Genomic DNA, 14,325 nt, shown 5'->3' on the forward strand with positions numbered 1-14,325 from the left:
TCAATAGGTACAGCTGTTTTCATGTTAAAACGCGACAGACAGACAAAGTTACTTTCGCGCATCTTTCGCGTTTATGATATAAGTAGAAGGATCAGATCATAAGGTTCGATAGCAACCCAAACTTTTTGGTATAATCCTCTCTGATGACTATGTCAACTAGACAGTTGCCATCAAAATATCATGTGTTGAACACGAAGTAAATTATTAAATTATACGCGACATGTTTTCTTTGAAACAAAAAATATCATGAATTTTAGAAGAAAACTAATATGGCGCAGAATATATGTCATGTTTTACTTTGTTTAAGTGTTGTGGTACGTATGAATAATATGTGTTGTATACTGCGCTCGGGTCTGGGAAGCCAATACTTGTCTGGGAAGAATGTTATGCGAAGGGCAGTCCACGATGAATTCCCCTGTCAGAAAAACAAGCCTTATGAAGTATGAGGTAGATAGATGGTGGATTTTATTGAAGACTGCTAGGTTTTCAGAAAGTGCTTATTACCTTCTATGTTGTCCCAGTTCTGCTCTATGAGGTCCTATTTATTTTGAACATCCCTTCGTGACCACGAGGCTATGGAATTCTAGATTTTTGGAAGGCGAACTTGGTGCCCAAGCCAACACACTGAAGATAACACTGTGATTGTGAATGCAAGGAAGGGAATGGTCAAAGAAGCGATGAATGGATTCTATGAAAGACGATGTGGCTGGTAGAAGACTCTGCGCTGAACATAATTGGGATAATGGCAGGAGGATTGACGACTATTTATTTTCTATTAATATATCATTGTTATTTCCAGTGGCCGTCACTATGTCTGGACGTAGATCTGGATACAGACTTCCCAGAAGAACGCTGGATATTCCGACACTCACAGCAGGACAGAAAGTATGAAGGCGGAATGCAATGCGCCAATATACGTCCGTCAGCGAGAGATATTGTCAGGCGCTTTTATGCGATCCTGCCTTAGTGAGTTTGAATTTCCGGCTTCTCCCAATATTTTATCTATTTTAGCTCACTTCGGATAAGCAAATCTGCTCAAAGAGAAGTATATGAAACCTTTTGTCTACAGATTTTGTTCATGATATTGATAATTATTGTGGTTGCCAAAACTTTGCATTTCTGAAGTCATTTAAGGCATGAGCTGTAATGATTTTGGCTATTGTAAAGTTCACAAAAGCCACTTCAGACAACAAATCTTAAGAATTACACGTAGATGCGAACTCTAATATTAATTTTAGTGTGAATGTTGAGACTAGACCTTCTGAATACAAATTGCGTAGTTGTACGAAGCGACCGACAGCAAACGAATTCAAGGTCAATTTTTTTGGGTGTCTCGTAATTGAGTTTATAAGCAGTAGTTTCGGGAATTCCCCGTTACATTTGGTAGTGTTGACTCATTCGTGACGTATATTTTTTTATGAAATCCATTGACAACACAGAAGTGAGAGATAACAGTTGATAACAGTATTAAATTTATTCATTGGTACAAAAGTAAATCTATTTATAGAGATATGAGCTGTGCCCCGCGGTTCCTCCCGCGTCCCTATGAAATTACTTCTTAACATTATCTTTTATACGGCCAAACATCACATTCTTGTGTGGGAGTCTTATTTCATTCTAACTTCACTATGCATTTGTTGATATATCGGCAACAGAAATACATTTTCTGTTAAACTTTTAGCTGTCTATCACGGTTCATGAGATACAGTCTAGTTATAGGGAAGTCTTCCGTAAAAATCCTGATCCAATAATTTTCACATGTCTCTCTCTCTTTTGTATGTATTGTTATTTTTTTTAATATAGATTTAGCTTAACAATAGCAAATTAGGAAAAGTCATAAAATATGAAATTGCCTTGCCGCCAATTTGACTGCCTTGGTCTTTCTAGTGCTAAGGAAGTGAAAGGGCTTGGCATATCCTTTTGAATTTTAACGTACAATAGTGCTAATTTACTAAGCCTTATTTCAATAACATTTGTAGCTTCGACAAGGACCACACGAACACCGCATTTCTCCACAAGTTCCGAGGTACGATCTACAGCATGTCCGACAGTGAAGACATGCTGGATCGGGAGGCTGGCTTCTATGCTGCCGTGCTGACACCGCTGGTCTTCTTGCAGCAGTATCGGGATACCTGGTGCCTGTTGGAGCGGGTGAGTTGCTTTGACAAAAGAATATCCCTACTAATATTATAAGCTTCTGCCAGCGGTTTCACCCGCATCCCGTGGGAATTACTTCCCGTACCGGAATAAAAAGTAGCCTATAGCCTTCCTCGATAAATGGGCTATCTAACACTGAAATAAATTTTCAAATCGGACCAGTAGTTCCTGAGATTAGCGCGTTTAAACAAACAAACAAACTCTTCAGCTTTATAATATTAGTATAGATGCGAGAGTCACTCTGTTAGTCTGTCTGTCTGTTACGCTTTCACGTCTAAACCAGAGAACTGATTTTAATAAAATTTGGTACAGAGATACAGTTGACCTTGAGAAAGAACATAGGATAGTTTTTTTCTTGAATTTTTGAAGGATTCTCTTGGAAAAGCTATATAACCGAACTATACGCGAGCGAAGCCCTGGGCGGAAGCTAGTTCTAGAATAAGGAGGAACTTGTGGCTAAGTAATAGCTTCAGAGCTTGGTTAGGTCACTTCCTAGGTTCCTGGTAGTCACATTACATCTTTGGTAGTCTTTACAAGTAGTCATCTATTTGATAATATTTTATTATGTACTATCTTCCACCAGCGGCAACCCACATACTGCAGAAACTTCTCCGGGCATCCAGATAAAAGTAGAATATAACCTCCCTCGACTAACGGGTTATCTAGCACTGAAATAATTTTTCTATCAGTCTAGTAGTTCATCAGATTTTTACGTTCAAACAAACACACTCTCCCTAGTACAACGAAAAAATATCTTCAGTAAAATAGTGTTTATTCATTCCATTCCAATCTATTAACTGCCCCTCTGTTATATGTCTGCCTCAAGTAAAAAATAGTCTGTTGAATTATTCAGGAATGGAGACAAATCACACATATATTTCTAGTTCCACAGGGCCATACGACTGTATCAGATTTCTCACCCGACTGAAAAGAGGTCTGCCTTGAAATTGCTGCAGAATTTAAGAGCTGTTAATCAAAAGGTATGATTTAGCCTCGACAAGAATATGTTTACTTTTACCAGGGTTACAAAACTGTTAAACTCGGTTTCTAGAACATAATTTAATTGGAATGGACAGCGGTTTCACGCACGTCGCGTCGTGAGAGAATTTTTTCCTGTACCCAGTTAAAAAGTAGCCCATGATCCTTCTAAGGTTCTAGACTATCTGGGTATCTTTCGTTTAAATCGGTTCAGTAGTTCTAGCGTTAAAGTGTTCCTAATATTTGTAAGGATACAGAATCCTAGAAAATGTGCAATAAAATACAGAATATTCCTAAAGAAATATTGTGTAACCTTCTGTATATACAGGCCTAAATTACGGAAAACCGCTCTTCTGTCTAAAGATATGTATTTTAAAGAAACTAAATTGTTCCTTTTTTTTTGCCTTTCAATCCAAGACTATGACTTTCCAAAACTAAAACCACGAACATATCGTCCAATGATAGTTTAAAGAATAAACGTCCTTATTCTCCAGATCCGAGGGTTCATATTTGATCTGCCAGGCCCAGAGCAAGCGGCTCGGACCACGTCAGCGCCCGACAGCGAGGAAGATGACACATTACATGACAAGAAAGACATTAGGTATCTCAAAGAACTTATTAAAAATCTTGGCTGATATTCCTTAAAGTTTTATTTATTAATTATACCTACTATTATTAATTAATTTAATTATACTATTATTTAGAGGGATATAAGTACATTATTTATTGCTAGCGACACTCTCCGGCTACGGGTACGTCGGCACGGGTGCAATGCTGATATTAAATACGCTACATTATACATAATTATAAACCCTCCTTTTCAACCACTCTATTTATTAAAAAAAACGCATTAAAATCTGTTGCGTAGTTAAGATTTAAGCGTACAAAGGGGCACGGGGATATAGGGATCGAAAATGAGTAAATAAAAAAATACGATGAAATAAGTATATCTTAGACACCAATGACTGTGTTTCGGATGGCACGTTAAACTGTAGGTCCCGGCTGTCATTGAACATCCTTGGCAGTCGTTACGGATAGTCAGAAGCCGGTAAGTCTGACACCAGTCTAACCAAGGGGTATCGGGTTGCCCGGGTAACTGGGTTGAGGAGGTCAGATAGGCAGTCGCTCCTTGTAAAGAACTGGTACTCAGCTGAATCCGGTTAAGACTGGAAGCCGACCCCAACATAGTTGGCAAAAGGCTCGGGGGATGATGAAAAAAAATACGATGAAAAATTAAAAGTTGTGATATCTCGGATCATTGTATGGAGAAGACTTGTGAAAGTAACAAGAGATCAAAAGAGCAGTCGTGAAGAAGAGTATCACCACACACATTAGCAACAAGACAAAAGTGTCTTCACAAGGTTTTGAGTACGTATTGCTTTTAGCCAAACATTGGGCCGTCCCGTCAGAAGGAATACCAGTTTTAAACGGATTTGTGAGATAAAGAACTTTGAACCCACTGTCATCTACTCTCAAGGTTGATATTAGCTTGTCATATGCTGGATGCCGTCCTAACTTGTATACGTAAGCCTTAGCTGCTGCAGTCTCTTGCACTAACTTTCTTGCTTCATCGATCAGTAGCCTGAAAATCATAATTTGTGTTTTAATTAGTGCGATCAAAGAAATATTGTGGATGTTGAATCTTCTTTAGTGGTTTTGTTTAGAACTATAAACGCAAATGTGGTGGTATTCTAGTCAGGCTATAGAATTGTTATATGCTTGGCTCTGTACGTGAAGTAGTTTATTCAAAAAGGGTTTGATATCATAATCAGGACATTTAGATGACTATGGTTGACTGGTAATTAATCCCTTACAGCATTAGGTCCGCCAATGTACCGTTTTTTAACACATAAAGTTTGAATAAATATATGAATATCACAGTATATATTTAGTCATTTCTTTTTCAATAGCAGTTGAGGAAATTGTTGTATTACAGTTATTATCAAATACATATTGTTATTGAACAAATTAACCAATTTTATCCTTATTTCCTCAACGGCTTTCATGCTCTATGGCTTTCAAAGTACTTACTTCGAAGAGTTACGCCTTCTCATGGTGGGGTTTAGGGCCTTAGCATGGTAAGCCTTGAAGATGGTGGTAAGTCCAGACAGAATATTAGCGTCCACGCCACAGTTGGGTTCGGTGGCAGCGCCCAAAGAAATTGAGAACAAGCGTTGGGGTAATTGCTGCTGAAAAAGGCATTATTATTATTAAACTTATAAGCACAATATAATTATGTACTGGAATGCTCGGGTATAACTGGGTTAAGGAGGTCAGATAGGCAGTCGCTCCTTGTAAAACACTGGTACTGAGCTGCAACCGGTAAGACTGGAAGCCGACCCCAACATAGTTGGAAAAGGCTTGGGCGTTAATGATGATGATGTGGAAGCTAATCCGATGGATCACATCTGTAAGAATGAGCTGTAGTTCCAAATAAACAAGCTACTGGTACCTGATCAGCTCTCATTTTAGATATATCTCTCGCGATCCAAACAGGTATTTTCCACAAACGCATAAGTTTTAAAGCGTTTTCTTCCTCAAGGTTCGCAATAACTATCCTCGGCATGGTCATATGAAGTTTTTTTGAGATCTGCAAGTATACATCATTATATACTTTATATATCAATACTCATATCATTATATTATTTAATATATCATTATATACTTTATATATCAATGCACTGTACTGTGCTTACTGGTACGTTTGTCTGGGTATTAAATCTTGAACGAATTTCATTATAAGAGAGGTTGCTTTTAGTTCATAGAGCAAGATGGGAAATAGACGACCCAGAAGGGCTGTATGAATGTGACTCTTTTTAAATGAATGAATTTTTATCCAAGAATTCGACCAAGGAGATTAATTCAAAAGTAGACAAACACACGATCCGACTAACGAAATACGTTAATATTTTGAAGAAGAATATTACATACCTTAGCAACGTCGAATCTATAATCTTCGCTTTTCACCGTCGTGTAAACTATCCTTTCTTTGACAAACAACGTTGTCAATTCATGTTCAAATTCAATGCTGTATTGTGAAACATCGGATACAATCACAACTCTTTCCCAGCCCATTGATCTTATAAATCCTAAGAAACCATATTTCAACAGTCGCCATGGTAATAGACTAACAGAATTTGGAAAAGCAGCCTCGTCTTCTGCAGAAGCATAAGGAGTGTCATAGAATATAGTTGGTACTGAGTGAACCGACCAATGGTCAAAACCTTTAGATGTCAATAGCGCAAGAACGGAATAATCATATTTTTCTAACGTTGACTTACAATCGTTCATCTTCGATACTACTACTTTCAAAGGACGTGTATAAACGTTTATGTCAGTGTATCTTTCATCGCATAGTACAACTTTGTATAGTTCTGTAATGTTTTGAAATACTGGGGCACAACTTCTCCCGTGTGTGACGGTCCTAGTCTCTTTATCTCCAAGCATATTCTTTATCAAGTCGAAAACATTGTCGTCTCCATAATTATCTTTAAGCTTTTTAGAGACAAGATTTACTACTTTGGTTCTGTTACATATTTCATAATTGTCAATTTGCTCGCAAGTTACATTTCCAAGTGTTTCGACGGCGTCCCCGACGACTTCCAGTCCACGCTGTGTGATGCGATCTAATTCATCATCATCACCCGAAAATCCGAAGTAGACAATATTATTGTCAAAACTAAGAAGAAACAATTATGAATTTAGTACATTTGAAATCCTTAAGTGATATAAGTGTGGCATTGCAATTAACTTACCTATCCTGGATAGGAATATTGCGTATATCGTAAAAGTTTTTACACGCGTCAATAAATGCATGATTCATATCTTTATTTATATTCCATGTTTGGTTAACTTTGTCAGGCTCTCTGACAAGATCTATAGAGGGAGTACCATAATTTGGGTCTGAAACAAAATGGATGCTTAATTTTCATTGTTGTTATTTTGTTTAAAATCTCTAAATTAACATAAGTTTTCATAAGCACATCATCAGCCTAGCCTTTTAGAACTACGTTAAGGTCGGCTTTAAGTTAGAACCTCAGTAGAAATAAAAGAATCGAAGTCATCAATTGATATCAATTATTTACTAACTGTCTAACAATGAGAAATATTATATTTTGTAATAAATACTTTGACCAACCAAAATAACTGGTGTCTATTTTTGGTAATCTTCTATTTCCGAATTAAATCCGGTGAAGTACTTCTACCGATCCATGCATTGTTTTATAATTACAGATTGAATTGTGACGTTCATTGAATACCAATCTCTTAACACAAAGGATAGATAAGTTACAGAAACCCGCATCTAGTAGACGCTTATGACAAACTGAATTGCTACTAACTAAAGAAAATGGTGCCCCACATTTATTTAAAGGTACTATGAATATAAATGAAATAAACTTACCTGTTCTACAACTATAGCTAAGATAATTCGCAGACGCGTAATAAGATAGTGTTAAACATAGCAAAGGTAATAAAAACATTATTATTTTCACTAAATGAACATACTACTAACACAATTTGTGTCACTACTGTGAGTTTTAATACCAGATAGCTGTTTGAGGATAAAACTGTCAAACGGACTGAAATTGAATGTTGTATTAAATTATTATTTTTCCTGAAACGTACGAGATAAAAATAGAAAACCCTTGTTTGTGATGTGGTTTTGGCTACAATGCATGTAAATTATAACTGTGTATGTTTATTTATTTATTTGCTAGCTTTCACCACCGGTTTTACTACCTACTACCTAACTACTTCGCGCATCCGGATAAAACATAACCTATAGAGTTCCTCGATAAATGGGCTATCTAACACTGAAATAAACAAACTCTTTTATATGTTATATAAGCTGAAAAGCTTTTAAACTTGCAGTTATGGTATTTTTTCTACAAATAATACGACTATGTATGAAAGTATTGAAATGTAGTTTACAGTCAATAAAGTAATCTTTTCAATGTCAATAAAGTGGTAAGGTAAACTTTACCCCAGCGGGACCCAGTAGGGCCAAGGCCTGCCGGGGCTGCGGGATTGTTCGAAAGAGTTACCGCAGCCCTGGTACATAAAAGGCCCACGACGGAACACGACGGTTTTTAGTCAGTAAGAGTCTGACACTCCCTCACCGCTGCTAACCCACAGCGGGAGGGGTCATTTGATGATTTTTGACGTCGTTAAAAAAAAGATAGTAAACTTTTAAGTAATAGCGAACTTATTAATTCTGAAATGTTTTGAATAACTACAAAATAAAACAAAAAAATAAACATCAGAATTGGATACATCTTTATTAAAAATAAAAATCTTTGTCCGTGAAAATAAAAGCCAAATCCTTTGTTATAATGCATAAACGTATATTTACATATTAAAAGTTTTTCCTATAGACGTCATTGTATGACCTTTGGGTATGTATAGTATATTATACATATATACATAGTAGTCAGGTTATTTTTCGTATAGTATACCGATATATATAAAATGTGTTATAATATTGTACTAAAGTTTAGTATATAGTATAGTTTAGTATCTGAGGGCGTTGTCCAGGGCATTCTTGGCTCCGGCAGCTGCGGCTGCAGGGTTGCCAGAAGAGAGGGATGCAACGAACTGAAATGATAAAAAAAATGTATTTCAAAACTGATTCTGGAAGGTACCCCAGTGGACTGTTGTGCAAAGTCTCGGGTTTGATTGACGGGCCGAAATTGCTCTATGGGTTTTAAGAAATTACCAAAGCAACTCGAAGTTTTTAAGTTGTTGATTGTTATACTTCTGCTTCCTAGGGAACATAAATATCAGTTCCGTTTGATCTCTCTTTGGTCGTGGCGGATTGCCGTCCCATCGGACTATGTGCACCTGTGTCCATATGTATGTGCACTGTACTAATGACCTGCGCAGCTAAGCAATCTTCTTAAGAACAGGCAATATCACCGCCAATAGATCTGGCCGCCATTATAACAAATTTTAGTTACAAACTACTAATACTCAATACTTCGTGTGAGGGGAAGCCTGTGCCCAAAAGTGGGACGAGAAAAAGGCTGATATTGATGACTAATGACGAGAGGTCTGAGCGTAACAGTGGGGCGATATATGGGACGATATTGATGACTAATGACGAGAGATCTGTGTCTAAGAGTGGGCGATAAAAAGGCTGATGATGATGGTACTAACCTTAGCGACTGGTCCCAAAGCTTCTTGGAGGACGCGGTTGACTGGTGGCAGGGAGACTGCGGTGACGTAAGCTCCTACATTGCTGTTTTGTGCGTTGAAAGCGGTGAACAGACGCTTGGCAGCACAGTATTGCTCGTTGACAAGCCTGGAACATTAGCACATTAGTCAATGTAACTTAATTACACAAATATATTCACAATGTAACTAAATCATTGGAGAAGTTAAGCATGACAACGAAGGTATTATTTGTTTTCCCGGTTTTCAGGTCAGGTGTTTAGGTATTTAGCCGGTATCAGGCCGACTGAAATCCTTGCTGGGAACCAAGATTTCCTTTAAAAAAATTACAACGAATATTTTGTTTGCATTGTGCTGGTTCACTTCTTCTTTGTTGTTTCACACTCTTACTGAAACTCTCAAGCTATCAATGTTTATTATTTAACTGTCAAAATGGCCAGATGTTTCGTATCGTATTCACTTCACAGAATACTTCTAACAACAACATACAAAAATGCCAGTGCACTTTTGGAACATACACAATTTGTTCAAAAATGAACCTTATGTTCGTTGTAATTTAAGTAGCTTTTTGAACTTACCCTGCTGAGGCTCCGGAGGCGTTGCTGAGGATGGCATCCCAGGCGGCTTCGAATTGGTAGTTTCTGCCTCCACCGTTGCAGTTACCTCGGGGTCCGACCTGGAAACAAGAGTTGTTCATTAATCCTCATTTCGTTGGGAGATATAGCAGTTGGGTAGATATATTAATATCGACTTCGCCCTATAACCTCAAATTTTTAAACTACGTGCCAGCAAAAAAGTTGATGCCCAAAGGAAGCCTAATAAGACCTTCGTTTCAAATGTGTGCTTCATGCGGAAATCAAACCCGCAACCTCTAGCACGGCAGCCAGATATAGCCCATACACCAACTACTACGCCATCTGATCTCCCAAAATAAAACAGAATACTTCAATCAGTAACCTTTTCGAACACGAACATTTACCTCTCCGAGTATTTCTAAACCAATCACTCAAACAACACAACGTGAGAAAAAAATCATTTATATCAATAACAATAGGTGAAGTGCTCCAAATTGTTTAGACGACGGACAGTGTTGGACTACGTGATAGATGGCCTGCCGATGATTAATGACGGCGTTTGATTACGTATGCATTGCGTTTGCAAGTCATCAGCAGTTTGTGCAGAACTATTGGTTGCGTATCGCTGACCTATCTATTGTGGTGTAACTTATGGTTGGTATATCTAGTATATAGAGTTTTAGGTGATTGTGATGGAGAAATAGGAGGTAAATGTAGGTGTTCCTTGTTTTATTTGCTGGCGTTATATGTACTTTAATACTCCGTTTCTAAGGGTACATGTACTATGCACTAAGCCAATGCGGTCGCGTGTTAATAGAGCAATAATACCACCGATTGAAATTCTGAAAAAAGGATAAGCTATGTTCTGCTATATTTGCATAAAACGACCTGTCAAGATATATTGGATCATCATCATCATCAGCCTATCGCAGTCCACTGCTGGACATAGGCCTCTCCAAGTGCACGCCACTGAGATCGATTTTCGGCTTCTCACATCCAGCTCCTGCTAGCCGTATATTGGATGGTTATCTTAAAATCTCGCTTCCAACTCCTAACTTCAGAAGGCCTCATAGTCATGCTAAAGGAACTTTTTTTGTTACGTGACCTTCAGGCCACGGGATAGATAAGACAGGGTTCCATTGAACGAACATACATAATTGTAATTTTAATACATATATGTACATTTATTTTTCTCATACTCACAGCGTTCTTCAGTTGGTTGGGGTTGTTTGCGTATTGGACGATTTGGTCGATGTTCTGCTTCAAGACGTTGACGAACTTGGCGAGAGCTGGACCCACGGAGTTGCCGCTACGGAGGGATGAGACGTAGGCGTTGATGAACTGAAAACAGAATAATAAGGAATTTGATGCTAAAACTATATAACTCTACTTATAAGCCCAAAGTTACTTTGATGAAGTCCATCTATTCATTTAGATTTGAGAAATCTATTATCTCTTGTCCCTTGTCTTCTATGCTTAATGCTATATCTAAAAATGCAAGAGAGTAACAAAGGATAAAATAACTTAGTTCTGACTTCTGAACTGCGAACCACATAACGCCGACATAAGTCTAAACGAGATACATAGTGAGTGGTAGTATACAATAGTATGCATGATACACAAGATATTTCAACCACAAATATACAAGGATGTGAATACGTAAGTACCGATCAAATGTTACCATTGCAGTCGAACCTTGGATAGGTGACCATTTGCTCCTGCTTACATAGCAGGATCGTCTGATATTTTTTTATTTATAAAACAAAAGGCTATGATCACTTACGTTAGCAGGAGCACAAGCGTCTCCAGGAATTCCAGTGCTCAGAGCACCGAGGATGGCGATGGCCTGACCGGCGGCAAGGGCTTGGCTGCTCTTGTCTCCTTGGTTGGCGAGGTCGTCAATGACTTGCTGAAGGTTGAGCACGTAGGTGGCAGTGTCTCCACCGTCTACGATCTCGAAGGCTTGGTTGGTCAAGAAACTGAAAGATGTGGATTTGGTTTTTTTATTCAGAAATCATCAGAAAATGGGCCTATATTGTGGCAAACAAAATTTTGGCGAGCTTTCACGATAAAATGACTGGACCGATTTAAATTAAATTAGTAAACAGATGGCCTAGATCTTGAGACATAGGCTACTTAATCCGGGTCAGGGAATATTTACTTTGGGACACTCATCATTTAGTGAAAGTTCAAATACTGGTGGACTGATTTGAAAAATTTTTTAGGTATTCACCAACCTGCATTAAGCAAGCCTGGAGATTCAAATCCTTCCTTGTATTAGAGGCCATCGATGCCTAGCAGTAGGATGATAAAAAAACTACGATGATAATGCATAGCCCATTAATCGAGGAAGACTTCTTTTCTCAAACTGGAGGATTCAGCTACATATTAAGAAGGAATTACATGATTGTACTTACGCAGAGACTAGTCCGCCATTGTGCTTGGGTGGCACCACTTCGTTTACATTGCGGATGCTCAGGTTGACGCCTGGGGCAGCCAGAGCGCTCTGTGGGTCAAAAATACATATTTATATACATCTATACGCTTTTTAGATGCTAGTAAATTAAAGAAAAAACTTGTTTATTTAAACAGTTTTAAATGTACACAGTTACACACAGAACACAGACAAGAAGAAAAATAGAAAAAATTGTAAAAAGGTTACGGCTTATTTCATAAGAAATCTCTTCCAGCAGGCCCGATATGGGAGAAAATGAGTTTCGAAATTGGTGAAATATTTTGTGAGCGAAAGATCCTAAAAGCTTAGGATGACTACATTATTTTTTATCCAGGTACGGGAAGAAGGTACCTCAGGACGCTAGTGTAACCAAAGGGAAACAGATTTAAATAACTGATTCCAGAATGGATAAAGCCAATTTGCAATTAAAAATTGTATACTTATGTTACACTGATTTAGAAGTAAGGAGATAAGTTACGAATTAGATTTTTTGGGCACTCTCCCAGTTGACAGCAATGGGGAGGAATTAGAAGCTTTTTAGAAGAAAAATAAATGGTAAAAAATAATAAGACTTACAGTAGCGACGAGTAATACCAGTACGATAGGCAGCATTTTGCTGGTCTGTATCCGACCAATCGGTATATACTATACACGAGAATGTCAATAATTTACTACTATATATACATAACTGCACAATGATACTAAATAAACCACAACTGTCTAAATACGAACGATTTGCAAACAGACATACAACTTTAACAAACACACCCTAAAATTTTTACTAACACTCTTATGCCAACGCAGTAAGGTTGATATTTGAATCGCTTTTTGTTTTTGAAGGATGCGGTTTAACTTGGTTTATAGGCTTCAATAAACCCTTTAATTGAATCGTTTGTCTGTTCGTTTGTTCTGAACGAGCATTCACGCAAATTCTCTTTATTTCACACACAATGTAAAATTAAGATACCTCTTTTGTTTAGCGTCATTGGTTAAGCAAATATGATCGGATTTAAGAAGGTTATATAAAGTGGTGTTACTAGTACATATATGTATATATTTTTTGGTAATTTATCTATACTAATATTCAGAAGCTGAAGAGTTTGTTTGCTTGAACCCACTAATCTCAGGAACTACTGGACTGATTTAAAGTATTATTTCTGTTTTAGATCTGCTTATCCTTGTAAAAGCTATATTGGCTTTCAGTCTAATCGGAAGCAGCTGCGTACCAGTGTCGTACAAGAACTGGAGGGCTATCTATCTGCTCGATAGCCTTGGCTATGACTGGTTGTCAGACTTTCTGGATTCTGACCACCCGTAAAGACTGCCAAAGACGTTAAAATGACATTTCGGACCCACTAATTTAATGTGATTTCTGAAAGAAAGAATTTGTCATGACAACATGGTCCATCCACGGGGAGACCACGCTAACCATTGCTTAACCTTATGATCGACCCCGCTGTTTAGCCGCAAAGTACTAAAATGTGTATCTTAAAATCCTTTTACATGTCGTTCAAACGATATATCTTGAACAGATTAATACTCAGGGGGATAGTTTATGTTTGGGACGGTAAAACGCAACATTGTAGTTTTCTGTAACGACAGTCAAGTGACTGGAAAGTATTATGAGGTGAATGGTGGGCTTTGGAAACAGCGAGTTTTGGGAAACTTAGCAGTTTAATAGTTTGAGAATATATATTTAGGAGATATGGATTGATTTTCTGAAGTATGGCAGCGTAGGCAAGAAAGAAAAAAAAATGGTATCATGTTCAAATTTTTGTGATCAAGTGACAATTTTTAGCCAATTTGTTATCTTAATCTTATCACCCTTTGTTTTTGACTATTTACACTACTATATTACTGATTGTAGTTGTTTAAAAGCTTTTCTGCTTTGCTCCACTTTTGGTGAAGCTGGGCATAGCAGCGTTTTCGCTGTAGCGGATTCTCCTCTCCATACCGCCTGAGCGGGTAGAGGGAGCGGTGCGGAGCAAA

The 14,325-nt window shown here is 37.8% G+C and overlaps 3 protein-coding genes across 4 annotated transcripts; 1 reads left to right on the plus strand and 2 right to left on the minus strand.

Annotated features, from left to right (window-relative positions):
* Positions 1 to 138: 138 nt before the first annotated feature.
* Positions 139 to 3,772, plus strand: LOC110374158 (uncharacterized). Its single transcript, XM_021331748.3, has 5 exons — positions 139 to 314; positions 800 to 966; positions 1,980 to 2,151; positions 3,042 to 3,137; positions 3,630 to 3,772. Exons 1-5 carry the CDS (start codon positions 270 to 272, stop codon positions 3,768 to 3,770), a joined length of 621 nt encoding a protein of 206 aa, XP_021187423.1. The 5' UTR covers positions 139 to 269; the 3' UTR covers positions 3,771 to 3,772.
* Positions 3,773 to 4,356: 584 nt separating this feature from the next.
* On the minus strand, positions 4,357 to 7,708 carry LOC110374173 (uncharacterized). Of its 2 annotated transcripts, none has more exons than XM_021331764.3 (6): positions 7,538 to 7,708; positions 6,891 to 7,038; positions 6,067 to 6,814; positions 5,588 to 5,725; positions 5,167 to 5,321; positions 4,357 to 4,717 (listed from the first exon to the last, which is right to left on the minus strand). In XM_021331764.3, the coding sequence occupies exons 1-6, from the start codon at positions 7,614 to 7,616 to the stop codon at positions 4,369 to 4,371; spliced, it is 1,617 nt and encodes a 538-aa protein (XP_021187439.3). In that variant the 5' UTR covers positions 7,617 to 7,708; the 3' UTR covers positions 4,357 to 4,368. The 2 variants fall into 2 exon arrangements, with proteins under 2 accessions (XP_021187439.3, XP_021187438.3); XM_021331763.3 differs by having other exon boundaries at positions 5,167 to 5,324.
* Positions 7,709 to 8,459: 751 nt separating this feature from the next.
* On the minus strand, positions 8,460 to 13,070 carry LOC110374170 (fibroin light chain). The gene is made up of 7 exons (XM_021331761.3): positions 12,913 to 13,070; positions 12,299 to 12,387; positions 11,665 to 11,860; positions 11,085 to 11,222; positions 9,885 to 9,982; positions 9,292 to 9,436; positions 8,460 to 8,730 (listed from the first exon to the last, which is right to left on the minus strand). Exons 1-7 carry the CDS (start codon positions 12,946 to 12,948, stop codon positions 8,647 to 8,649), a joined length of 786 nt encoding a protein of 261 aa, XP_021187436.2. The 5' UTR covers positions 12,949 to 13,070; the 3' UTR covers positions 8,460 to 8,646.
* Positions 13,071 to 14,325: the final 1,255 nt, after the last annotated feature.

The sequence above is a fragment of the Helicoverpa armigera genome, chromosome 19, assembly GCF_030705265.1.
Source record: "Helicoverpa armigera isolate CAAS_96S chromosome 19, ASM3070526v1, whole genome shotgun sequence".
In the NCBI taxonomy this organism is placed as follows: Eukaryota; Metazoa; Arthropoda; class Insecta; order Lepidoptera; family Noctuidae; genus Helicoverpa; species Helicoverpa armigera.